The sequence below is a fragment of the Peromyscus eremicus genome, chromosome 19 (genome assembly GCF_949786415.1).
Source record: "Peromyscus eremicus chromosome 19, PerEre_H2_v1, whole genome shotgun sequence".
NCBI classification, from domain to species: Eukaryota; Metazoa; Chordata; class Mammalia; order Rodentia; family Cricetidae; genus Peromyscus; species Peromyscus eremicus.
Window position 1 is genome coordinate 45,426,314 of NC_081435.1, and position 27,420 is coordinate 45,453,733.

General features: G+C 41.6%; 1 protein-coding gene and 1 long non-coding RNA gene across 2 annotated transcripts in view; one reads left to right on the forward strand and one right to left on the reverse strand.

Annotated features, from left to right (window-relative positions):
- The window catches only part of Ccdc192 (coiled-coil domain containing 192), a 202,746-nt gene that overhangs the window by 21,944 nt on the left and 153,382 nt on the right, over nucleotides 1-27,420 (forward strand). Inside the window, exon 3 of the mRNA XM_059246205.1 lies at nucleotides 4,915-5,025. Within this exon, the coding sequence (XP_059102188.1) occupies nucleotides 4,915-5,025 (111 nt within the window). The remainder of the gene's footprint in view (nucleotides 1-4,914; nucleotides 5,026-27,420) is intronic.
- On the reverse strand, nucleotides 106-14,199 carry LOC131895712 (uncharacterized). The gene is made up of 3 exons (XR_009375245.1): nucleotides 14,126-14,199; nucleotides 4,925-4,983; nucleotides 106-253 (listed from the first exon to the last, which is right to left on the reverse strand). It is a non-coding gene; the product is annotated as an uncharacterized LOC131895712 (long non-coding RNA).

Consider the following 27,420-nt stretch of genomic DNA (forward strand, 5'->3'; position numbering starts at 1 on the left):
TGAAAGACAGAAATTCAGACAGACAAGTCAAGTGACACAATCAAGTCAGAGAGAGAACACAACCTCCCAGATGAGAAGAGCGCTCTCTAGACAGTGCCCTCCTACCTGCTTCCCCCAGCACCTCCTGCTCAGTCATGTTGATAGATGTTCCATGGAGCCTCCAGGTTTGAACTTTAATATCTTATTGGGTGGTTAGAAGGCAGCCCCAACATAGATGAATGCTGTTTCACTGGAGACGGTGATGAAATTTCCACTGTGAGTGAATTCCCATCATAAATAATGAGAGAGAAAGAATGATTAAGTGTCTGTAATTCAGAGCTCAGGAATGAGGGCAAGTTATGAAGGAGATGGCAGCAGAGACAGACCTGAACCTGCAGGGAATCTGAGCAGGCAGCAGGTAGGAGAAGACATAAAAGCCCATTGGTGTCTACCAAGCAGAGAGAAAAAGAACAGACAGCATCAATGAGGAGATGAGATGCCAGACAGAAAGCTCAACCACTGCAAACTTTGCTGAAAGAATTTCTAATATGGAAGGAAGTGACTGTACCTCCGAGCAGGAGGCAGCCCTGCTGGGCACTTGGCATGTTAGAAGTCTCAGATTTTAGAGACTGTCTCTAAAACCAACCTGTGTCAAAATGCTCTTCTATAAAGGTAGATTCTATGGCCACTTTCTTTTTAGCAATTTTCCTTTTAAATGAATGTCCATGCATGTATTGGTTGCATTAGCTAGCTTAATTCCATAACAGAATTTTTTACCACTGTCATTTGAGCACAGAGCTGTACTTGTGAGAATTCTCTTTTAATGTTTTTTAATCAGCCAGAAGGCTTTAGTACCAAACTGTTCTCCTTAAGTTGGTTTAATGAAATTATTACTATTTATTGAATGTGTCATCCGTTGAAGTGTTTACCTACTTTATTTGATTAAAGCTTTGTCTTTATAACCGCCCTACCATCACCTAACCCAAGCAAACAACCATAGCCTTGCCCTCTGCTACCCCATCTCATCCCGAGCCCTGGCAAGCAGAACTTCCTGCGGCTGTGAACTCCCTTGGTGTCACAGGCAGGATACATGGGAAGTATTGCTAAAAGAAGCCATTGTCAACACTCAGCATGAAGGACAGTTTGCTCTGGTACAACCATCCTCTGTGAGCTGCTGGGCCTCTGATCAATCAACAGTTATTTATTTGGCTTCAGTTAAAGCCTCGGCAAAGTCCTGGGTGACCTCTGCACACACCAGCCAGACGAGGAGTAGAACATCAATTGTATCCATTAGTGACCTTGAACCAGCTCTCAAGGTTTGAAGAAGTTTAATGGCCAACACAGATAAGTCATCTGAGGACACAGAAATAAAGCTAGTAAGAACCAGTGAGGATACAGAGAAAGTACTGGGATCGATTGAGAGAGAGAGAGAGAGAGAGAGAGAGAGAGAGAGAGAGAGAGAGAGAGAGAGAGAGAGAGGAGAGAGAGAGAAATGTAAATTTTCCTCTAAACTCAGATGAGAAACTTGTACAACCAAAAACAAGCCTATGCTTATGTTTTGTATGTTTGTTCCATTAATAAACTATCAATCCAAATGCATGCTCACGTGTATAATAGTTTGGCACTTTACTGTAATCAAAGAATATGTCTGACGATTAAAATTATTTACTTGTATTTTAGTTTGATCATTTTAACTACATGTCTTTAGATTGATTTGACATTTATGTAGAAATATTTAAAACCTAAAATTAAATATTAGAAATAGGAGTTATTGAGTTATTGGAATTTATCCATTGAGAAATCACAGTCCTATTTATTATCACTTGTACTTTTGCATTGTGGGGTCATGCGGCCGTCTCTTTTTTCATTGTCCTTTCCATGCTTGTTTAGAATGCACATTGATCACATTCATCCCCTCTGTTACCCTTTCTTATTCTCCCTCTAGCCCCCTTTCTCCTGTCACACCTCAATGTCCCTCGACTCTCCCCTCCTTCCTCCACACATGAGAGAAATGTGCCACACTTGAGATCAACAATGTGACCCAACATAATGATCTTCTGCTCCATCCATTTTCCTATTGATGGCATAGTTTCATTCTTCTGCATGGCTAAATAAAACTCCACTGTGTACATATGCCACATTTTTTTTATTCGTTCATTCATTGATGAGTATCTAAGTCGATTCCATAGCTTGGTTGTTGTGAACGTTGTTGCAATAAACATGGATGTGCAGATATCTCCATGGTATGCTAACTTGGACTCTTTGGGTATATACACAAGAGTGGTATAGGTAGATAATGTGATAGTTCTAGTCTTATTTTCTTGAGGACCTTCTATGCTGACTTTCACAGTGTCTGGGCTAATTCATTTTCTTACCAGCAATGTGTAAGTATTCCCTTTTATTGCATTCTTATCAAAGTTTTTTGTTTTCATGAAACAAATTGATGATTATCATAATCCACTTATCAATTCTTTAGCCATTGAGAGTGTTCAATTTTATAAGTAGTACAGATTTATTGTGTGTACGAGGGCTTAAACTCATGACTTAAGTCCCGTCTCTGACTTTTTGCCTTCCTATCCTACAAAATGGACAACGACTGACTGCATTTTACCTTTTCAGGGCTTCTGAAACTCAGGGTGCCCCTCCAGGCAAAGCTCATAACTTCATGTTTTGCTCATTCTTAACTTTATTTTTAAGTTTTATTTTTTCATTTGGTTAATGGATTTGCTTCTTATTGAGAAACATTTGCCTTTGTATAAGCTCTTTCTTGTAAGACAGTGAGGAGAGCACTTGGGATGCTTAAGAAAGTGTGGAAGGGTAGCCCGTGCCTGGGTGCAGGTGCAGGATACAAACTATGTTTTAGAGTTTGCTGAGGTTCTGCTGCATCCTGGAACACATGACAAGTTCCTAAAATTGTCTGTCCAAAAGCCCTTGGTAGTTGAGTCTTCAATAGCAGTCGGTTCTGCTTGGTTTTGACTTTGTGGAGCTTCCGTCTTACTCATGTAGTTAAATTTCTTGGTTGGAGAAGTTTGGGGTGCTTGGAGAAAAAGGACTAAGAATGGATTAGCTGATCTTGACACAGATTTTTAAAACTTTTCCCCTGGGATCGAATTTCAGTCAGGAAGGTTCTCCCTGGTGATAGCAATCTGGAACAGACTTCACACAGTTTGGTGGATTCATCAGACCTCTTTCTGATCTCCCTTTCTGCCTAAAATGCTGGACGGCGTGTGTTTATCTCTAAGTATAAATATCTAAGAACTTGGTCTTGAGGTTGCTTTTTGGGGAACATTTGAACCCATTAAAAACATCATTGTTACATATATATGTACGTACATTTATTAATACATCTGACTGGAGATCACCTAGTGTTGCTCGTATGTGTTTAGGGCTGATCTCTTGAGACTGGTGGACCTTTCGGGGGGGGGGGGTCTTGTCCCTGAAGAAGACCGATTGTCCCTCTCACAGCAACCATCTACTGCCTTTAGCTCTTCTGTGAATGAAATTCTTTGAGAATCCCTCATCAACTCTGGCATGCCAATAGGTGGTGTCATTTTTTAAGGTTTTGTTTAGGCGACCACATTGTGGCAATTTTGGTACAGCTTTCCTGTCATTTACTCAGTTTTCTGGTTCTTTCAATCTTTCTGTCTGTCTCTTCCATGATGTTTCCTGAGATGTAGGTGTGGGGATTTTCTTGTAGAATGTATTCATTGGGACTGGGCACCACACAGTTAGTTAGTCTCTGTATTTTGACAAGTCATGAACCGTTCTTGAAATGACTAAATCACCCTGGTCTAAGATGGACGATTGGCTCACATGGCCTGTACCATCACTGTTCTAGCCTAAGATGTTCACCCCCTGTAGGCAAATGTTGGAGGGAGCTATGCAGCTGTGTATGACAGATGTGGGTCTAGAAGCAAGATTTGTCATATCCTGGAAACATTTTGTTGTCTTTTATCCTGCGGTGGTCCATTCATTTCACTAGGCCAGTGGCACAGCCCCAGATTCATCCAGACAAACAGAATGAAGGTTTTATTTTAAATGGCTGGTTCCATTTACCACCAGATGGCACTATAGTATTACCAGGAAATGCACATGCACACATTAAACTGATAGAGTCATAAATGGGAGGGAAAAAACAAAGCCGCTATCTTTTGAGTATGTAGGACCACAGTTTACTCTTTGTAAGGTTGATCAGAAACAGTCGTCCAGCTGGAGCATCCGCAAGAAAATGACACATATCCAGGGAACTCAGAATGCTTGCTCCCGTCTGGGCCTTTCTGCTCTACGTTTTCAAATTAACCTGAAATAGTGATTGCTACATTAGCCAAAGAATGCTTAGGACATTCTCAAGGTTTAGAGTCCAGTCCATAACTAATTCTATACCGACTCTCTACTCATCTCATAGATCATAGAAAGTAACTGTAGAGGAATTTTGAGAGGTTTGTGTCTGGCGGTTTGGGTCTTTTTAGCTAGGCTGTGTGTGGGAAGAGTAAGCTCATTCTAAACCATGGTTGTCTTGGCTCTGTCTCTGAACAGACAGGAGAAAATCAAAAGGCACTGTATTGAGTTCAGATGACCTTCCTGAAAGATGAGTGTTCAACACATAGCATGTAGGTGACATTTCCTATCAGAATGTGAAACTTTGATCCTACCCTCTTGAAGAACAAAAGTTGCAAATTAACCAAATTCGAGCATGGGCAGTTTTATTCTCACATTCTGAGGTTGTTCCTTCTTCCTTGTTTTCTGCCTTCCCTTGGGACTGAGTTTTTTTTTTTTTTTAAATAACAATCTCCTGTTTTGTTAGTAGTAAGAAAAGAAGATTGGTAGGAGTCTATGAATGAAACTTGTTTTTAGTTCAGAAAATTGTTCAAAAAGTTCTCAGGAAATAATTCCTACCAAAAACCCAAACCCAAAACCTTGGTTCTTATTTTGAAGGAAGACTTACCAGTCAATGGACAGATGGCGGCGTTTACTTTGGAACAACTGGAGCACTTGGAGATCTGCCTGAAGGAAGCAGAAGAAAAGGCTAAAGTTCTATTGGAACAGGTAATACCTGTCACGGGGACTGGAAAGATGTGCGCTTGGGCCATGGGAGAGCAAGGGTAAAGGCCTCTGTCCCATTGACCCAACACAAGTGCATATACATGAACACACACAAACACATACACATGTACACACACACACTCTCCCTTTGTTTTCAGCCTAACAACACTTCCTTTAATCTACAGAGAGCCTTTTCAGCCTCTAACTCCCCCGCCCCTTTTTTTCAGATTTGTATTTTATTTGGTTTTCATTCACTACAAACCCCTCTGGGACTTGGGCGGGCCTTCCTTAAGTGGTTTTTCCCTGAATAAGCAATGTGTATTTGCATTACAAATAGATAAACTCAGAGGTAAATGAAAACCTAGCAGAACAATACAGATTTTTCTTGAATCATTCCAAGGAAGTTTACTCTGAAAAAGATGACTTCAGATAATGGCTTCTCTCTCGTGTTTTCCAGAATTAAGCAAAGCAGGTCATCCGTGGTGCTTGGCCTATGGTAATTGAACATTTTATAGCAGGTGTTCCCTGTACACAGCTAGGCCTTGATATGGATGTAGCTATCAGAAATTCTCAGTCCAGGGTCAGTATCATTTGCTAATAATACCACATTTTGGAAAAAAAAAAATACAGTGCAATGTTTGTTGTTGTGGACTTACAATGCAAATCTTCCCAGAGCTGGGTCTCCCCACATGGCACAAGGCCACCAATACACACCTTTAATGACAGTGAGTGTACAAGGCCACCAACACACACCTTTAATGACAGTGAATGTACAAGGCCACCAATACACACCTTTAATGACAGTGAGGGCAGAGAAAAGGACAGGAGACCTGGAATGTCAGAAATCTGTGTTAATTTCTCATGGGTTGATCAAGTTGGATAGACTTGGGGAGACGTTATTTCATGAGACCTTTAGGTTAACACAGGTACTTATACATCTGAATCTTACAGGAATGTTTTTAGAGGCCAGTAAAAAGAGGGACGTGTGTGTTATGAGAAGAACTATAATTGGCATGCAATGGAACCAAACGGCGGCCTTCGTTTTCTTTTCAGCCTACAAAACAAACATGTTATCTGGGGGCTGCTCTTGGGTAGTGACTAAATGTGATCGATGCTGTAGTTTTTATAGGACTTTAGTCAATCAGTGAAACTGTGGTGCCCTTTTGGGAAAGTATCCATCACAGATCCATGCTTGTCAACTGTTGTTTCCCTAAAATAAACCTCAAACAATAGCAAGATCATAAATTATACAGAAAATGATGATGGACATGAAAGACTATTTCTAACTGTTCCCCAAGGAAGACCAGAATTTCAGAGAAGTTTTGAATGAGTAACTAAAGGAGAATTCCCTGCATTTATGTTATTATGCAGATGTATGTTTATTTTACAATCAAATGCTTTTTATGATCAATTCTCTCCCTCTACTCTCTGAGACAAGTTGTTGCTATAATGCTCAAGTGGCCTCAAATTCATTATAGATCCAAGGCTGACCACTAGTTTATGGCAATCCTCCTGTCTCAGTCTCCTGAATCCTGGGATTAAAAGTGTGTCTCAACACACTCAGCTTTGACTATTTTAATAAAATAAGCAAGATTTGATTTATTCATAAAATATTTTTATCTGATACAAATTACTCCTAATATTTGAGTTCTTAAATGGAAGACTCCCTTGGTATAACACCAAAAACTGAGCTGTAATTTTTTGGCATTTAGGAAATTAAGTACCTAAAATGGACGTGATTCCATCTAAATTCTTTGTTTCTGCGTAGTAAGAGGCTAGTGAGCTACTTGGGGAAGAAAGGTGTACAAGCCTGGTTCCCAAATAGCTCACAGAAAGTAGAATCACTGGACAGGCAGAGAAGGGAAATGGGTCTTCTTATGACTCCAGGTGTAATGCATGATAACATTAAGTTTTACTGTCTGAACAGAGTTCTTGACATTTTGGACTTGTATGACAAAGTGAATTTAGCTAGAAGCTGGCAACAGTGTGAGGAAAGGAAAGAATGATGTGTAAAACACATTACAGGGATATGCAATATTACATTTTTAATTAAGTTGAGCAGTTTATTACATTTGGCTGCCTCTACCACTGCTGTTGAAACAAATCAATCAAATATCAACATGGCTCTCAAAGGGTTTAACCCTGAAATTTTTGGCTTTCTGCTCTAACTTTATCTTTGAAAAGATAAAGAGCTATAGTTAGCTGAATCTAGTAATAACTAGTTGAAGTCAGAATTTAGTTTGGGATGACTTTTAGGTACTGTAACTTGCAACACGGGAGTGGTACAGAAGTTGCAAGTGCCGTACGCATTGACTGTGGAAGAAGTGTCATGATCCCACGCGAGGGTTGGCCAAGCTGAGAGCTCAGGTTTTTCCAGCTATTGTTGCTGCACAGTAGAGAGGAGGCACAGACAAGACGCAGCAAGGGGCCTACCATGGCTTTCATCAAGCAAGGCTTTTGGGTAGAAGAAATGCAGAACGACCAATACTGGGGGGAAAGAGCATGGTGCTTTCACCTTTTCTTTTGGGAGAAAGCACTATGAGCTCCATAGTTCCTGTTCCAGGCGGTCATCATTTTTCCTCTAACTGACAACATGGACAGGTTCATGAACTAGCAACAGGATATTCCCAACTGCCATCCTGTAGTTTATCTGACAGTTATGTTACGTACAAAGAAAAGTACTTTCCTTTTTCTCTCTGAGTCTCCCTGCCTGGAAATCTCTTATCCTAGAGAATGAAAGAGGCAATAATGAGGATGAGGCAGGAAGGGAATGGGAGGTGATCTAAGCTCACATGTACATCCAAGAACATAACCAGCTGTCTGCACCACACTGTAAATGTTAGACAGTGAAAGCGGCACCTTTTGTTTCTTTTTTTATAATTGCATTTATTTTATTCACTTGCTTATTCATTCACTGTGTGTATGTATGTGTATATATTTATGTGAGTGTGTGTGAGTGTGAGTGTGTGTGTGTGTATGTGTGTGTGTGAGTGTGTGTGTGTGTGTGTGTGTGTGTGTGTGTGTGTGTGTGTATGTGTGTGTGTTGGTCAGAGGACACCTTGCAGATGTTGTTTCTCTGCTTCCACTGTGTGGGTCCCAAGGATGGAAGTCGGGTGGCCAGCTTGGCTGTAAGCACATTCACTTCCTGAGCCATCCTTCTGGCTGAGGGGTTCATTTCTTTCTTAAAGTCCCTCCCGTATTCCAAGTGCAGAGCTTAGATTTATAGCCATTTTACTTGATGGACACTGGACACAGTTGTCCAGTAATGGGCACTGTTAATATAATCTCCACTTATTAGTGAGGGCAACAAAACTCACAAATATCCTTGCTTCCCCATTGCCATGTAGTCAGAAAACAGTGAACCTGGCGTTGGAACTCAAATATGTTTAACTGACCCTCACAGTTCTTTTTTAAAAAATGTTTTGATTATGTTTTTTCATACAATATATTGGACCATGCCCAACTCCCCCAACTCCTCCCAGATTCTCTTCACCACCCTGTCCACCCAACTTTATGTTCTCTTTCTTTCTCATTCTCTCTCAAAAACAACAAAAGTAAAAAACTGAAATCAAAACAAAAATCAGTAAGACAAAGAAAATATCAAAACAAAGCAACCTTTACCTTCTATAACCCCCACCCCAACACAAAACACCACAGAGTTAGTGTTCTGTTGGCCAACTACTCCTGGGCATGGGGCCCGCCCTGGAGTGTGGTTGATATACCCAGTGATGTTCCATTGAAGAAAACTGATTTTCCCATCAGAGAAAACTGTCTTTCCCTTTCCCAGACGGTATCAATTGCAAATAGCTTCTTGGTTAGTGGTGGGATCCTGTGTCCATTTCCCTCCTCAGTGCTGGGGCCCCACCAGGCTTGAACCTGTGCAGGTCTTACGTTTGCTGCCATGGTCTCTGTGCATTCTTATGTGCACCAGTTCTGTTGAATTGTTGGCCAAAAGGGTACCGTAAGCCCTCCCCACCAAAAATGCCATCACAGACTATTGCTAAGGCTACTGTAGGCTGCCCTCAACAACTTGATGATGAGGCCCTGTCGCTGAAAATAACCCCAACAGTTCTTAAGTGTGTGTAGACACAAGCCAATGCCACCAAGAAGAGTTTTCTCTGCCCTGCAACATTGGATAAGAAGAATTTCTCTCGATTCCTTAGCTGGGGTTTCTAACCTTGAGGGCTTATTAGCCCAGTCGGCAGGCCCTTCCTCCTCAGAAATGATCTACTAGATATGGTGTAGGACTCAGTAATTTACATTTTTGTCAAGACCCCATCTAGTTTCAACACCGTTGCTAATCCAGAACTCAAAAGGATTTTTTCCACTGTTACCCTGCGCTCCACAGTTGTGTGGAGTGACAGCGTCACTTAGGATTTGGTTTGAGCGCACTAAAGAGACAACTGAGGAAAGGTAGATGTTGGCTTTTCCTCACATGCAGTTAAGTGTGGTGGTAGGCACCTGGAGGCCTGAGCTTTGTCTCTTTTGCATTCACAAATAAGGTGTCTGTCCTTAGGGACCAAGAGGCCCTGCAGCTGTGCTGTCTACCCACATGTCAGGCATCAATGGGAGAAGAGGCAAACACAAGGCAGGGATGGGTTTTCTGGAGACTTCCGTTAATCCTCGTGTATTATATTTGCATTAGAGGTGAGAAAAACAAGTAATTAGCTGGATGCATTGTCACCGTCACGAGCATTTGGATTCTTTCACTAAGAAAGGGAAAATGGATATCTAGTAAGATCAGCAATCTCTGCCTCCATATCCAACCCATTGACCACACTGGCTCTCACAGAGCTTTGTCCAGGTCAACTCCACGTTCTTCTGGATGGAGACGCAGTGTTCCCGGTACCTCCTATTGACGAGTGAACTGTTTTACCACGGGCTCATCTTAACATCTTTAACAGAAAGACTAGTTGTCCTAGATGTGTCGGTCATCCCTGAACTCAAAATGCTGTCTCTTGGGTCCTCCCTGTGTGACATTCAGCAGGCACTGCTCTCTGGAAGTCCTAGGTATCAAATTGTTCTGGGAAGATATTCATGCTCTTGGGGCGCTTCGTACAGAAGAGACATACTTGGGATAATGCTACAACAGCTCACAGAACAGACGCACTGGGGATGTGCTCTGATAGCTCAGACTAAGACAAGCGAAGTTTTCTGTTTGCTGTTTCGGTGCACATACCTGACATAATAACTCTACTATAAAGATATGCTAGCCACTGGGTACCTTTTCAGCATAGAAAAGACGCAGGGAATATAACCAGAAAAAATATTGTCCTGGGAACTCTGTATGCCAGTGTTCAGAGGAAATGTTAGCAAAACAGAGAGCTGTGTCTCAAGCTAGCAGAGAGTGACATGAACTGGACTCTGGAATTCAAGGGATACGAAGAGGTAGGCACAGAGTCTCTGCAATCTTTATTGCAAAGAAAGAAAATATAGTGTGTGTTTCCTTAGAGTGAATAAGAAAGATGAAAGTCGTCTAAAAAGAGGCAAAATGGTAAAGGAAAAAGAATCCGATGTCTCCTCTGCTGCCTTTATATTCCTTCTCCTGTGAACTCACCCAGACTTTTTCTGCAAGATCCCAATGTGGACTCTGATGGCTTTGAAAGTTGTTAAAGTTGGATCATGACAAATTGAGGTAGCTACCCCTGCATGTTCACTCGCTTTCAGCTTTCTGTCTGTTGTTCTGCAGAGCGCTCCACTTCAAATATTTACTGAGCACTGTGCTGAGAAGTGGAGACACAGAATTGAACAGACTGGCCAATTTCCCTCACTCGAAGAAGACATCCATGAGGGAGGACACAGGACTGTCACACGGGCAATGACACACAGGCGCTGTCACACAGGGGCTGAAAACACAGCTTCCAGTGGTTTTGGTAGTTTGCTGGGCCACACTAAAGAAAGTCTGAGGGGGCAGAGCTGGGTCTTAATTCTGCCTGGGAAGCCTACATACTGAGATTAACCAGTGGGCTCTTGCCCTTGAGAAAATGGAGACTGCAGTCGCTTCATACTCTGTCTTTCACTCTCTCTGTGTGTCTGTCTCTGTGTGTGTGTGTCTGTCTATGTGTGTGTCTGTCTGTCTGTCTGTCACCTGTCTGTCTGTGATGTCTCTCTCTCTCTCTCTCTCTCTCTCTCTCTCTCTCTCTCTCTCTCTCTCTCTCTCTCTCTCTCTCTCTCTCTCTCTCTGTGTGTGTGTGTGTGTGTATGTTATTCTTGTGTTAGAATGTAAACAATGGGAGCTGAGGCCAAGTCACCATCTTAGGTTATTTCTGGGGCCTCAGGTTTTGTCTTCAACGTGAGGTTTCCAAAGCAAGGCAGATGGGACATCTCTTTCAGGACTCCTTTGGCCGAAGTGTGCAATAAACAGGGAAAGAGAGCTCAGGTGTCAGCTGCTGGGTGGAGGAGATAGATCACAGTAGCAGAATAGGGAGGGTTCTGCAGTTTGCTTTCTCTTGGGAGTTGATCAACTTGGCTGGTAGTTAGCCTCGATTCTCCAGGCATGTGTATGTGTGTAGTTATTGAGATTCGACGAGAAAGAAACAGAAACACAAAGGATTGGCATGTCATGTTTGACTTGAATAACCAAGAAGGAATTAAGCATTTCACATCAATGGCTCTAAGTATCTTCCATTATTTTCCTTGTCTCATACCTTAGTGTCAGATTTATATTTTCTTTCAGGGATAGAAGGGAGGCTAATCTCTAGCAAAATTTTAGACAGTGAGATGTGTATTGAATGGCTAAAAATATTTTGATGTGTGCTGGATTGCTTCCAAATAAAATAGTCCAAGTCCATCTTTATTGTTCAGATGCAACAGCAGATCCCCTGATGCAAGCTTATTTGAAATAAGCAATGCCAGCATGGTAGGAGTATTCATTCTGGAAATGCTCAGAAGTCATGCTCCACATGCCAGTATGAAAGCAGGAGGTTTTATGAATGACTGTCTGTTTTCTGATCTGGTTTGAAGTCCAGATACTTTTAATGTCACAAAAGCACATGCAGCCAGTTTGGTTTGGAATGAGTTTCTTTGCCTCTAGGAAGTCTTGTTATATGGAGCCTCGTTGGGTTAGTCTGGGCTAATCAAAGTCCTGATTGATTTTAGAGTCAGAGTTCCCTCTTTAATTATAGAATCTAGCCCCTTCCTCTCTAGGTAGATGCTAAACTTCACTCTGTGACTGGGCTGTTGGGTATAAATTGGACAATGTACGGGCAAAAATTCAAGTCCCTGCAGAGATTTTTTGTTTTGAATGGAATCAGGCACAATGACAGACTGGCTTCTGTTGTCACAGGCTGGCTGAGTGGACTGCGAGCCTGTTACATAACTGAAGACTTCCTTTTGCTTGTAAATGTCAAGATCAAACTGAGGTCAGTTTTAAATAGCTGACTGGGTGCTAATTAATGCGATTTTTCTATACAAGGGAAAGCAGAAGGCCTTATCCCCACAGAGTCATGGCTTTGTTGATAAGATCAGGTATCATTTGGTATGGGCTTTACCTATATTTTCTTTCTAATGTTTCCTCTGTGAAGACAAACTCTCTTTTCTTAGTGTTTGCAAGTAAAATAGGAAGTTAATGTCTTATTCTGCTATAACAAGATCCCTGGGGGTGGATGCTTTATATAATGAATGGTGTTTATTCGGTCTCTACTTTCAGATGATCAGACACATGGTATCATATGTTTTAACCCTGGCCAGAGACTCATGGTGGATCCCATCACAATGGGGAGAACTCTTGAGAGAGTAGTGAGTGATGTTTACGTAAGACGGATTCAGAGCAAATACCTTGGTTGCTTATAACCACATTCTGGCAGGAATTCTCCACTCCTGTAGGATCCAAGTACTTTTGTGAGACAGGGTTAATCCTATCCTGTCAAGGGTTATGAATGACCCTTTCCCGGGAGACATGAGCAAACACCTTCTCATCTCAAACAGGGCACCAACAGAAAACTCGAAGTGTACCTTGGTGAGTCAATGAATGAGGGGTACTTACAGAAGCATGGGCAACTTACAGTGGCTGTGCCACTGATGAAAACAAACAGAACAAAACAAACTCCCATCTCTTCAGGGACTTGAATTTCTGCCCTTACAATGTCCAGTTTATACCCAACAACCCAGTACCAGAATGAAGATTAATATCTGGTAGAAGGAAGGTTGTCAGGTTTTATAATTAAAGGAGGCTTTGTAAGCCCCTCCCCCCAACAAATGACCGTTAACTGTCCATCAATCTTTTAGAAGGAATGGAGCCCCTCTTCCAGCATGAAAGAAGGTTAATGCTCCCAACCTTGTTCAGGTCTCCTGTGGGTAATCATAGCCACTGACAGTTGAAAGGGGCAGTTGGCCATATTAAGTGGGGGGTGGGGGGTGGAGTCAGCTGGTTCACATTCTTATAAGTCATGCCTTCTATATAGTCTTTGGATCTATCTTTCTTCTGTTTCCACCACCATTTCTCTTTTCAGGCCACCCTGTGTGGCAGGAACTCCTGACTTACCATTATGCTCTGTGTTTAGTGGCTTACCAGTATGACAGCTGGAATAAAACCTTTCAACTCTTACCCCGCATTTCTCCTCAGCTTAAAATCCCAACATAGCATCTCTCTGCTGTCCAAGTCAACTCTATTCCTTAACATACCTCACGTTTATTTCTCCAAGTTTGCCTTACACCCCCCCCCCCCCGCCCCGCAAGCTATTATTGGCATTTTCTCTTCTTTTCCTCTGGTCTTAGTTTTTCATGTGCATGACTGTCTTGCCTGCATGGATGTAAGTGTAGCATATGTGCCTGGTGCCCACAGAAATCAGAAGAGAATATCAGATCTCCTAGAACTAAAGTTATAGATGTTTCTGAACTACTATGTGGTTGCTGGTAACCAAACCTGGGTCCTCTGCCTAAGCAGCAAGTGCTCAGAGCTGTGGAATTACACCATTTACAGTTTCTTCAATGTACAAACTGTTCTCTTTATCTGAGGGAAAAAAGAGCATGTTCCTCAGAATCAAATTTTAATACTCTCTTATAGACAAATTTCTAAACAGTCTCATTAAATAAGAAACACAGAGCCAAATATAGGGGTGCAAGCCATAGAGATCAGAATGAGAGTGATAGCCACCAAACTAACCTTAGCTCACCATGCCACCGTAGCTTCCCAAGAGAGCCTCTTCCTGTCTAACCTGAACCTTTATTGCCTTCCTGTTCTGCCTTCTCATTGGCTCTAAGCCCAGCCACATGACTTCCTCATTACTGCCTGTCTATACAGACCTCCAGGTCTCTATGGTTGTTACTGGGATTAAAGGCGTGTGTCACCATGCTTGGCTGTGTCCTTGAACACACGGAGACTCTGCCTGCCATGTGATCGGGATAAAGGGCATGTGCTACCACCACCTGACTTCTGTTTATGGCTGGCTATGACCTCTGATCTCCAGGCAAACTTTACCTATTAACATACAAATAAAATACCACTTTTCATCACAAATAAAATATCACCACACTCTCTTTCCCTTTGGCCCTGTTTGGAAAATCTCTGCTCTGCTCATATGATCTTTTCTCATACTTTCTCCTGATCCAAAAAGCCTCAAGAAACCCTTCCTTTCCAGATCTTTCTGATACCATTTCCTCTCAAGTAAGAACAGGAGATTGCATTGGGCAACCCTGACTTTTTCTTTCCATCACAAGAGTTGGTGTTGATATGCAGGCAATGGGGACGGATGGGAAGGTGTATTTGTATTTATATTCAAGAGCTGAAAATAAAGGTTCCTGAGAAGGACAGGATAATGTGTGGATACTTGTGAAAGTCTAGTTTTAAAATGGGTAAGGGTCTAAGATGGCGATAAAGAGAAGAAATTGGAGATAAGAAATACCAGTTGTGATTAGAGATAGATGAACTAAGATTCAAGACTGGTCTGATGGCAGATGACTGCGATTCGAAGTTATCTGTCTTATATGTGAATTTTTACACTCTGAAGATTTTGTGTTTCCCCGGGAGCCTCACGGAGGCTTATTACCATTCATGCTATGAGCTATCTGTCCATCAGTGCTTGTTGCCTGGCTTACTTAGATGTTAGAAATTTCAGCCTTTGAAGTTACATGGTAGCCCCTAAACCCATTCTTAGAAATAGTGTTTTCTTATACTCATGTTCAGTCCCCAGAGTTTCAGGGAGAAAATTGTGGATGACTATGTGTTTTCTGTGTAAAGATCCCATTTACTAACCATGGGACAGTACAATGTTTACATCTGGGATTATACAAATGCCAATCATTTGATGTTAAGTGGATGCACAGTGATGAACAGTTGTCCGGGTTAGGCTTTTCCAAATGAGCTTCCAAGGACTCTAGATGTGGCTGTCTTCAAATGTAGAGCTATTTGTCTAGCATTATCAATTAGTCATTGACATAATACTGCCATCTTTTTTTTTTTTTTTTTTTTGAGACAGGGTTTCTCTGTGTAGCTTTGTGCCTTTCCTGGGACTCACTTGGTAGCCCAGGCTGGCCTCGAACTCACAGAGATCCGCCTGGCTCTGCCTCCCGAGTGCTGAGATCAAAGGCGTGCGCCACCACCGCCCGGCCTACTGCCATCTTCTTATGAGTAGACACAAGTGTTCTGTGCCTACACAACATTTTGAAGTGCATCTGAAAACCTGGCTGACTTCTACAAAGAAAGATATTATGATTTGGAAAATAGAAAACAATGCCATTTGTTTAACATTGTTTTTTGTTGGCAGTGATGCTGATTTTTTGTTTTGTTTTGTTTGTTCATTTTTGAGTGAGAACCTCACCACCTAGCCCTGGCTGGCTGGGAACTCAATTATGTAGACCAGGTTGGTCTTGAACTTGTGGTGAGCTTCCTGCCTCTGAGAAATGAGATTAGAGGCATAAGCCACCATGCCCAGCTGTGAAAGCTTTTTTAAAAAAATTAAAATATGTTATTATGTTAGCATACGTGGAGTTTATTATTTTTAAATAAACTGATGGAAATGTCTTTAAAAATATTTTTACACTTAATATAGTAAACACCAATAGATAGAACCAATATAACAAAAGTTCCTTATGGTCCTCAATATTTACTTAGAATATTAAAAGTTCCCAGATTTTTAAAAAGAAATTTAAATTTATTTTAAGTTGAACTACGATTACACTATTTCCCACACTTCTCTTTTGCTCCTACAGCCCTTTCCATGACTATTCCCTCAATCTCTCCCATGTGCACTCCTCCCTCCCTCTATATTTATGACCTCTTTTTTTGACTGTTATTGCTACACACACACACACACACACACACACACACACACACAAATATATAAACACAACTTGGTGAGCTCATTTTTGTTACTTGTTTTAGGTATATGATTTCAGGGCTGACCTCTTGGTATTAGGTAACCAGTTAAGGGGCTCATCCTTGGAGAAGACTAACTCTTTTTCATTTGTCCTTACTTGCCTGTAGTACTTTCTCTAGAGGTGAGGCCCTGTGAGATTTCCCCCTTTCAGGTTTAGTACCTATTGATGGTGCCACTGTTCAGGTCTCGTTTAGGCTGTCATATCATTTAGGTATCGTGGCTGTAGCCCCTCAGTCACTTCTAAGAGAATCAGTCCCATAGCAGACTTCCTTGTCTTCTGGCTTTTATAATCTTTCTTGTCATCTTCCGTGATGTTCTCTGAGTTTTAAGTGCAAAAGTTGTGTTGAAGACATAGCCACCGGGACTGGACAACCTATGCTCGGTTGTCTCTGCATTTTGACCAGTTATGGTTTTCTGTGATGTTTCTGTCTGTTGCAAAGAGAAGCTTCTTTAATGAGAGGTGAGAACTACATTTAGCTGTGGGCATAAGGATAAGTTTGGAATGTAATTAGGAATATGCTGGTCTAGTAGAGGGACAATAACAGGTTCTTTTCTAAGATCCATGTGTGACCTCACTAGCTCCAGGGAGTTGTCTTGGTTTACAAAACAAAACAAAAAAGATCCTCAGGATAAAACATTTAAAAGCTGCTAGTTCCGTGACTCTATAGCATATGATTTAAGGACATGTCTTGTTTGAGAACATGACCGGTGACTTTAAATAAAATGCAAAGCAAATTCAAACAGATTTTATTGATATACCATATAATTCTAATCAGGACCTTAAAGAAGGGATTGAATCCCCTCCATTGCTGTTGAACATGGGCTCCTGATCACCGTATCATAGGACAAGAAACATCCCCTCAATTCGGAAGAGACTCGATGAGATGAAAACATTCCTATTCATTGTGCATAGACCACACATCCTAAAAGAACCGCCCACACCTGGAGACTATGCTTTCCCAAGCTACTCTCCTTCCCACCAGTGTTTATGCATCGATGTCTCCCAGAGGCTGTTTTGTCCTTCCCCTTCAGAGAATTCTCTTCTCCCACTGCCTGTCCTCAGCTTCTTAGGCATATTTTCACAACCCTGGCCCACTCAGATACGCCCTGAGTTGATACTGCACTGTTGAAACTGAGGGAAGCATTTTTAATTCAGAGATGAATTGTGCCCCTTTCAGAATTGTGTGAGAGAAGAGGAAGTCAGGGCCGTGCTGATTTGGCTTAAAATGGCTGCCAGAGTCTTGGTTTCAGTGGTGGTGGGGGAGGCTGTTCAGGGACAATCATCTCCATGGAGTGTTCCTTAATTTGGTGCACACCTGAAGAGTCAGGGCGCTTGTTGAGGACTGACTTCAGAATGTCGTGCACAGGTGCCAATGATGAAAACTCCTCAGAGAACACACAGAACATACGAGATGAATACACAACAGAAAACCCTTGCCTGGTCATGCCAAGGCAGAAATACTCATCAGGTCTGGACTTTCATTTCAGGTCCTAGGACTCCTGTCTGCAACATACTGTCTGTCTCCCATGCCATCCCATTTAGGATGTCTTCCCATTGCTTCAGGGCCTTTGCTATTCATGTCTGTGTTTATGTCTGGTGTCCAATAATGAGGAAACCAACCTTCTTTCCCCCAACCCCCCACCTCCACAGACTGTCCTTTCACTACTGGGTCCCTTCTTAAGCATGTACCACACCTGGCTTCTCTTGGTAACAAAAAGGGCTGTGTCATCTTACGACTGTGTGTGCCGAGTCTTTCCCACCTCATTCTCCATCTTTTATTAGTCAATCCTGATTGATCTCTTTTCTTTAGGGTTCTTACAGACTCTGAGGAAGCAGTAAGTTGAATTTTGAGTCTGTCCCAGTGGAAACAGCCGCTCCCTGCTTTAAAGCTCATCCAGGACCAGGACAGTTGCCTTCTTCATTCAAAGAGGGTCATTCTGCATTTCTTTCCCTTGGGGGATTTCTCTGAAATTATGTAACTTTTATTTAAATCCCTCAAGTTGACTAACAGGGACTTTAGAGCAGGGACTAATCCTGGGGCCGGGTGGGGAGGAACATCAAAGATAGCAAAATACATTTCTCCCAATCTGGAGAGCAGGGAGCCCAGTCCATGAGCCCTGTCAGCAGAGAATGCCTGCTGCTTGATGCTCCATGAAATTGCTTTGAGAATGTGGCCAGCTTAGGGAGACTCTCTGTGTCCAAGCAATGGGCTCTTGGTCCCTGCAGTGAATCTGCAATCAGTTCATTTGCAGTGTCTAGGCCTGGGGACAAGAGGTTTCTGAGTTATGACCAGGGTGGGGCCAGAATGCCTTCTCCAATGCCTTGAAGTTTTGTAAGGCTGACAGATGGATGAGTAGCCCTGGAGATGGTGGATATCCTGAGGGAGCAACACGCATGCATACATACATTCATACATATACATATACACATATACACATACATACACACACACACACACATATATCACACACACACACACACACACACACACACACACACATATATGTTTGTGTCTTTCCACAATGTCAGGACCTATTGAATAAGAAGTTCACAAGGTATGGAGATTTCATCGACATTAATATGTCAAGTACTCCAACCTTTCCCAATATCCCTGGCCACAACAAACACAGGCTATTTATTCCAATTATAATTGCTAGTATTAACTCTCAGATCACACATTACATAGTACATACTAATTTTATCTATCTTTCTATTTCTCGATATTATCTATCATCTATCTATCTATCATCATCTATCTATTTATCATCTATCCACCTACCTATATATCACCTATCTAATCTATCATCTATCACCTCTCTAATCTATCTATCATCTATCTAACTATGCTATAAGACAGTTACAAAGAGGTTAAAGAGGCTACAGCAGAGTTCAAGGCATTTCAAAGAAGTCCAAGGGGCAGAAGCTTGTAGAGATGCAAAGGCAGTCTCTTCAGGGACAAGATTAACAAGCCCAGTCTGGGGGTGTGCTGTGCTGCATAAGAGTTGGACCACAGAGTCAGAGCTGAGCTGCAGATGTGTGGTGTGGAGGAAACTGTAGGGACAAAGGACAGGTCCAGGTCCAGATGATCGATTAGGCAGACAAGTAAATGACAGGTCCAGACAGATAAATGGGTAAGTAGAGGGACGGATGGCAATTTGGACAAGGCGGGTCAGTGGCACAGTGAATTGAGCTGAGCAGTTGTCATGGGGTGGGTCCGTCACAGACTGGTCCGTGGAGATGTCACCATGTTAGTAATAGGTTCCTCTTCTTTCTGGGGTTCAAGTGAGGGTGTCATACTCTTTCCTTAATCTGGTGTGTCTGACAATTTAGCTGGCCTGATTTTCCTGATAGGATTTTTTAATATGCCCATATGCTCCTATAGTCCCAATTTTCTTTGATAAATTTATAGGATGGGGCCTCCTACTTTTCAGACTAAGTTATGCATTACTCTGTACCTCATGGGTGATGCCAGACACATAGTGCTCTTTGTATGTCCACCAAGGTACAGAGCCATCCTCTATTCTCCAAATGGAGTTAAATGCTGTCTCTAAAAATGGAGTCTCTGAGGGCAAGGCATAGTCTACAAAAAAAAAATCACTGTTTAACAGGGTAAAGTTACAAGGTAAGGCACGCCCAGTTCTCAACAGAGGATCTTAAGAATTATTATTTGCCCGAGGGTGAGGATCAGTGAGTTAAAATAAGTAAATAAGATTTACAGGGGAAAAATATTATTTCTAGTACGTTCAAATTTGTATATTGGGTACTTTCTCCCTGGCAAGAGTAGCTCTGTGTTGTAGTAGTAGTAGTAGTAGTAGTAGTAGTAGTAGTAGTTGTTGTTGTTGTTTAATTGTGCTGTGTCTAATATCATGCTGGCTCCAGGGTCTCACAACTTGATGTTACTGCTTTTTACCTTTTCCACCCAAACACTGACCTTCATAGCCAAGTCGATGATTAATCATCTTACCTTTTCCCATGTCTCTTCCTGTCTCTCTAGTATTATTTATATGCATGTGCATACAAGCATGCACACATACATATACACACACACACATACACATACACACACACATTAAATGAAAATTTAAACCTCTGTTCCTAGACCTCTATATTTCAATTATTAATTAGCCTTTAGGTGAAGATTTCTCTACATTTTCACTCAGAGCTTAACTTTTCCTGTGTTGTGTAAGGTTTTTCCCTCTGAAATAATTTGGGTGTGCTATGGGTTGAATTGTGTCCCCCCCCCCCAAATTCGTTTGCTGGCATTATAACTCTGTGCAGCTGAGAACATGACTGTGATTGGAAATGGTCTCATTGTTGATAAGATCAGCTGAGGCGAGGTTGCCCTTTAGTGGGGTGGGCAAGCTCTTCTTCCAAGATGATGGGATCCTAGTTCAAAGTGGAGATGGTTGCTGTAGACATTCATGCTGAGAGAAAGCTATGCAAAGATGAAGGCAGAGGCCAAAGATGATTCTCTCAGCTAAAGAGCAACAGAAATTGTCAACAAACCACCACCAGGGAGGGAAGAGGTACAGAATCAATTCTTCCTCATAGCCCGAAGCAGGAATCAACCCAGCTCATACCTAGATACAACCCTCAGCCTACCCAAACAGGAGACAATAGACCCCTGGGGTTCACACCCCTCAGCAGGTGGCCCTCTTTGCAGCAGTTCGGACAGGCTAGCACAGAAGTAATTCTAACTCGCAGCTGTGCCCTGAAATACTACTTCAAATGCATGAGAACACAGAAGTGCCTGGAAATAGCCTTTTAAAAGCAAAACCATAAATAGATCTAAACATCCGCGTTGTTTGCTATGGTCTAAGACTAGGGATAGGATGGGGAATTTGTTGTTTCTTTAAATGTAAGTTTTAAATGAGATCAAATCAGTTTTGTTAGTCAAAACGGATCTTCAGGCATCAGGTCCCCCCATCCACAGGTGGGATAAGATTTATTAAGACACCTGCATCTCTTATTTATTACATCAGAGACGCATAATCTGTCCGCACCAGCCTGTAAAGCACTTAGCACTTGTGAAGACTTTGTTTTCAGAATGTTTTCCTCTATACTGAGCTCTGCAAGGCTTGGTTAGAGTTCAGTTTTGAGCAATTTTGTGATAATCTAGCTTATACAATTACTTGCTGTGAACCTTTATGTAGGTCGTGGAGCAGAAAATCTAGGAATGCAGATAAGAAGAGACAGATGAACCTGTAATTCTACATTACTTAATAGGGTGGTTTTAACAATTGCACTTGATGGCTGGATGAATGCCCATTCTTAAATTGCTCCATGGCTTCAACTCTGTTTACTGAGAGAGGGAAAGGCACTGATGACAGGTAGATTCACTTTGAGCTCGATAATTCTAACATGTCAGGTATAGGAGCAACTAACATATTAGGCAAATTTCATAATGTGTGTGTATAGGTATGACTGAAAATGAGTGGCTGCATATAAAAATATTGAGTCTTTAATATGTGACTAGTATTTAAATCCCAACTGTCAACAGGATCACTTAGAAGTCACCATATGCCTGTGCACAAAGCAGAGAACAGGTCCCAATGCCAAACCCATAGATTTCTACAATCAGAAGATTGGATGTGCAGGAAAAATCCAGCCAGAGATACAGGAGAAATCCAGTGTCCTGAGTCAGAAAGAGGAGAGTGTTGAAAAAGGCATGGGGTCCTCAAATGTGTAATGTTTGAGTGTGAGGTTGGATACAATGACCAGAAAGGGTGTATTGTGTTTGCTAAGGAGAGAATGGCAGAACCTTGGCACAGTAAGGACCAGGAGAGCAGAGGAGGGCAGAAGCCAGGCTGAAAGAGACGCATAAATGAGGCTGTTGGCTGCTCTCTTTCCAAGGACTGGGAAATCATTCCATAGTAGGGTGTGTGTGTGTGTGTGTGTGTGTGTGTGTGTGTGTGTGTGTGTGTGTAAGGAAGGAAGAAAGGAGGGTGAAAGAAAGGGAGGGGAAGGGAAGGAGAGTGAAAGGAGCCAATGACAGTAGAGTGAGAAATCTCTGAAAATCGAATGTACGACTCGGGGTCCAGGAGTGCCTCTACTTCCCAGTGAAATGAGCCAGCTAATATTAAAGCCCATTTGCTTTAAGTCTCTAATACACACCCGAAGTGGTCTAGGGAGGTTCAGTGGAATTGCTGAGGCTGGAACTTAGTATAGCACTTTGCTGAAGGAATCCCCTAGTTCTTTTCTTGGATATACCCAGGAGGAAGAGGAGGAGGGTTTCCAGTGGTCAGTGAGGGCAGAGCCCAGTAGTTTTTCCACCTCCACTCACTGCACCGCCAGGTTAGCACAGCCTTTCCAATACGAGAGAGTTAGAATGTGCCAGCTGCAATGGCTGGGGACAACTCTAGATTCTTTTCCCTCGTCCACGTTGCCCTATTTTCTTCTGTACATTGGGCACATGAGGAATGATACATTGTGCATTTTGGTTTTGAAATGCTGTATCATGAGGATTCTCATGTGACTATGATTCCATAGGGATTGAAAGGAGCTTGGAGATTTGAATGTGAAGCGTGATGAAGTAAGTTGATAAGATTTTGTCATGCCTCCTTCAGGGAAGGGGTGGGTGCACTTTGTAATTAACACAGAATATATGCATCATATTATGTGAGAACATCTTAGGCAATGCATATCTGTGTGAATGCATATGTACATATGCACATATGCACATATATGCATTCATATGTGTATGAATGTGTGTGTGTGTGTGTGTGTGTGTGTGTGTGTGTGGTGATTTGAATAAGAATGGCTTCCATGGGCCCATGTGCTTATTAAATACTTGGTCCCCAGTTAATGGAACTGTTTGGAAAAGATTAGGAGGTGTGGCCTTGTAGGAGGAGGTATGTCACTCTGAGGTTTCAAAAGTCCACACCATCCCCAGTGTCCCTCTCTGTCCTGCCTCCTGCTTGTGGACCAGGCAGGCTGTAAGCTCTCAGTTATAGTTTCAGTGCCACGCCTGCCCACTGCCCTGATCCCTGACATGATGCTCATGGACTCACCCTCTAGAACTGTAAACCCCAATAAACTCTCTTCTATAAGTTGCCTTGGTCATGGTGTCTCATCACAGCAGTAGAAAAGTGAGACAGTATGTATATATGTATGCATGTGGGCATAAAGGTCTAATTGTGCTAAGTATCCACATGGTAACTGGCCTGTTTCTGTTTTGTAACTCCAGTCTCATAATAACCCATGACTGTGAATCGTCGTGTTCATGGATAGAAAAAACAACCTTAGAGCAGTTACTGATGACAGCACATCTTCTTGATCATAAAGATTCATCCAGGAGAGATTTTATGGCTTAAGATGCCAAGGAGAGTCCTTTTCACTTTCTCCTGGAAGATGAGTTGTCTCGCTATTGAGTCTATGGGTAGCATCCCTGCTGCGCAAGGACAGCTTGTTTCCACTGGGAAATGATGAGGCCAGCACAAGCCCAGCACCGAGATGTAGAAGTGGGAAGAAAGAGGATAGATGTGTTGGCTCCTGTTGAGTTTGTAGTCTACCTCGGACTCTCCAGTGGTATAATTCAACTTTGCATCTCTTGAAAAAGGGAATGTGATTGTAAGAACAATATGAATAGATACTTGTTTTAAGAAGTGTGAGTGGGCAGGAAGCAAGGAGATGGGATGATAATTGAAGGGAGAGTTCAATGAGATTGTTGAATTGTGATAAGTATTATGATAACTATATATGCTGAACAGAACCTTCTAGAGAGGGTAATGTAGATGATGTAGAGTGGACCCGGTGGTTTCAGAGAAAAAACAACAGGAGCAAAAGTTCTGAGATAGGAAGAGATGGCAGAATCAAAGCCAAGTGAAGGAATGGCCTTTGGAGGTAAGAAGACCTTTCCTACCAATTTGTTATGGATGCTTTTCACAACGCAGAAACCCAGTTAACACTGTAACATGCCTGGCTATCATCTCACTTAACAGCAAGGCCAGAGGGAGGAAGCTCTGGAGGTAATGAACTCAGTTAGTCAAGAGTATCCACCCAGAGTGTAAGTGCCATTCACCTCTGCCTTGCCCCCTTCTGTACACCAGCTGTACCACCTTGTAGGACACCTGTGACATTGCCAAGCATCACATGCAGGTAAGAACATTCCGGAACAGAGTCTCCAAACCTCTGTTAAGTTGTTCTCGTCGAGCTTCACGTGTCTCTGCTGTACTATAGGCCATTCCTAAAACAGTCTCTTTTACTTGAGAGTCAGGCAAACACGGCAGCTTATTTCATACATAATTCATGTGCTGGGGCTGGGCAAAGCCAAGCTCCTTTACACATGTGTTCCGCCTGATGATAGTTGAGATTTGGTTCAAAGGATAAATATGGAGAAGGCTATTAGCAGCAAAGGATTATTTTGGTTCTTTGTTTTTGGTAAGGTGTGGTTTATAGCATAGAATATGGTCTACTATAGAGAAAATTCCAGAGCATGCAGAGAAGAGTGTCTGTTCCATCCGTGCCGGGTGAAATACTGTCTTTATTTCTCCTGGTACAACGTAACTCTAGGTTTCTTTGTTGGCCTTTAGTTTTGATGACTGATTTGGAAATGAGAGCAGCATATTGAAATCATCCATCATTGGATACCACGACCACTCTGGCATTTTATGTCCATTAGTGTTTGTTTATGAAAGTGGGCATGCGAAATTTGGTGCATATGCATTTACAATTCTTATAACTTCTTGGTGAACTGTTCACCACCTGAGCATGGAGTGGTCTTCTTAATCTCTTGTGTCTCCTTTTGGTTTGAAATTTGTTTTATCCGATGTCAGAATAGTTATGCAAACTGTTTTTTCAGCTACTATTCACCTGAAGATTGCTTTCTATTCTTCAGCTCTCAGCCAATGAGTTTCCTTATCAGTGGAATCCATTTCTTGGAGACAAAAGATAGTTGGATTTAGTTCTTTGTTTTGTTTTTTTAATCCAATCTGCTTCTCTTTCCTGGTGACTTCAGGACACTTACATTTATTATTGAGAGATGTTTCATGATTACTGTAATGTTTTGCTTGTTTCCTTGTTAGATTACTGCTTGTTCCTATTTCTTTCCTATTAAGGGGGGTTGTTGGACTTGACAGAGTCCTACCTGTCCTTTCTATGTTTTGAAGGGTGACTGAGGAACATTTATGGAGAGGCAGAGTAGCTGCTCCCTGCTGTCCTTTGTCCACCTATTCCTCTCAGGACATTTATCCCTTCCTGCACTCTTGTGACTGACACTGTCTCTTCCCCTGCATAGTATGCTTTTAAGAAGCTTCTGGTTTGGGCTATGTTGGCTTGGTGGGCATGAACTGTCTTAGTTTGTGCCTATCTTGACATGATTTTGTTTTTCCATCAATTTTAAAAGGTAGCTTTGTTTGATAAAGCAATCATGGTTGACTGTCACTTATATTCATGGCGATATATATATATATATATTATTGTGTATGTATAAATATATATATATATATTTATTTATACACACTCAAACACACACACACACACACACACACACACACACACAAACTCACACCCAGGGCTTGAAATTTTATATATTTATATCATTTCATGCTTGCATGCTTTTTAGAGTTGTTGAGGAACGATCTGATGTTATTCTGAGAAAGGGTTAATTCACAGGTTATTTTTAGTCAACTTTACATAGGTAAGAGTCTTGTAGGAAGAGGAAACCTCAATTAAGAGCTAACTGTCTTAATCAGACTAGTCTATAGGTAAGCCTGTGAGGCTTTTTTTGATGAGCGATTGATGTGGGAGGACCTAGTTCACTGTGGGCAGTGTCTCCCCTGGGTTGGTGGTCCTGGGTTCTATAAGAAAGATGGCTGAGCAAGCCATGAGGAGCAAGCCAGTATACTGCTTTCCTCCATAGCCTCTGCATCAGCTCCTGCCTCAAGGTTCCTGCCTTGACTTCCTGCCTTGATTGAGACATGAAAGCCAAACAAACCATTTCTTCTCTGAGTTGCTTTTGGTCATAGAGTGTTACCATAGTAACAGAAACCTTAACCAATGCATTTTGTGTCAGAGTCCATGGCCAAGTCTGAAATCTTGAACACTTATTGATATGTTATCTTCAAATAATTCTATAGCTTTGTTAATTTAGTAGTTGATTCATTTTGAGTTGATTTCTGTATAGATTCTGATAGGAGTCCAACACCAGCTTTTTGCATGGGATTACCTAGTTGTGCTAACTACTTGTTTAAGGGAATCTTCCTGCTAATCTTTTTGACATACTGGACAAAAGTCTCTCAGATCTTTGGGCTTAACTCTATTCTATCCATTCACATTTCTGTCCTTGTCCCAGTCTGACACTTTGTTGCCTTTTGCAGATTTGTGTAAGCTCTGCAATTGGGAAATGTGAATCCTACAATGTTCTTCTTCTATAAGATAATTTTGAACATCTGAGTTCCTTCATACTCCATAAGAATTAAACAATTGACTTGTTCATTCTGGAATAAACTTTGTCATTTTAATAGTGGTCATATTTAATCTATGGGGGGAGTTGGCACCTTAACAGTGTTAAACCTTTTAATCTGTGAACATTGGGTGCCTTCCCATGTATTTAGGTCTTCTTTAATTTCTTTCAGTAACATTTTGTAGTTTCAATGTACCAGTCTTTCACTACTTTAGTTAAATTTATCACTAGGTAGTATTTTTCAATATGCTGTTATAGATTAATTTTTTTATTTCCTTATTTTGGTTGCTCACTGTTCATTGTTTCAATTGTATGTTTTGCTCCCTAACTAACCTTGCCAAAGCACAATTTCTCTCTTAAATACTGTTATGGTTGCTTCACATGTTTTTGTACCCCTGGTTGATTCATTTATAATTTTCTAATCTTCTTGATGAAATGATACTTTTGTTAACTAACATACAATGACATTATTTTTTAATAAAAATACTTTAAAAGAATACTATTTAAAACATTTTATTATATTTAGTGTGTGTGTGTGTGTGTGTGTGTGTGTGTGTGTGTGTGACAGTTTGCATGAGGTCAGAGGAAAACTTAATAGAAGTCAGTTCTCTCCTTCCAACGTGTTGATTCTGAGTTTAGAACTCATGTTGTAAGGCTTGGCAACAAGTACTTTTAACTGG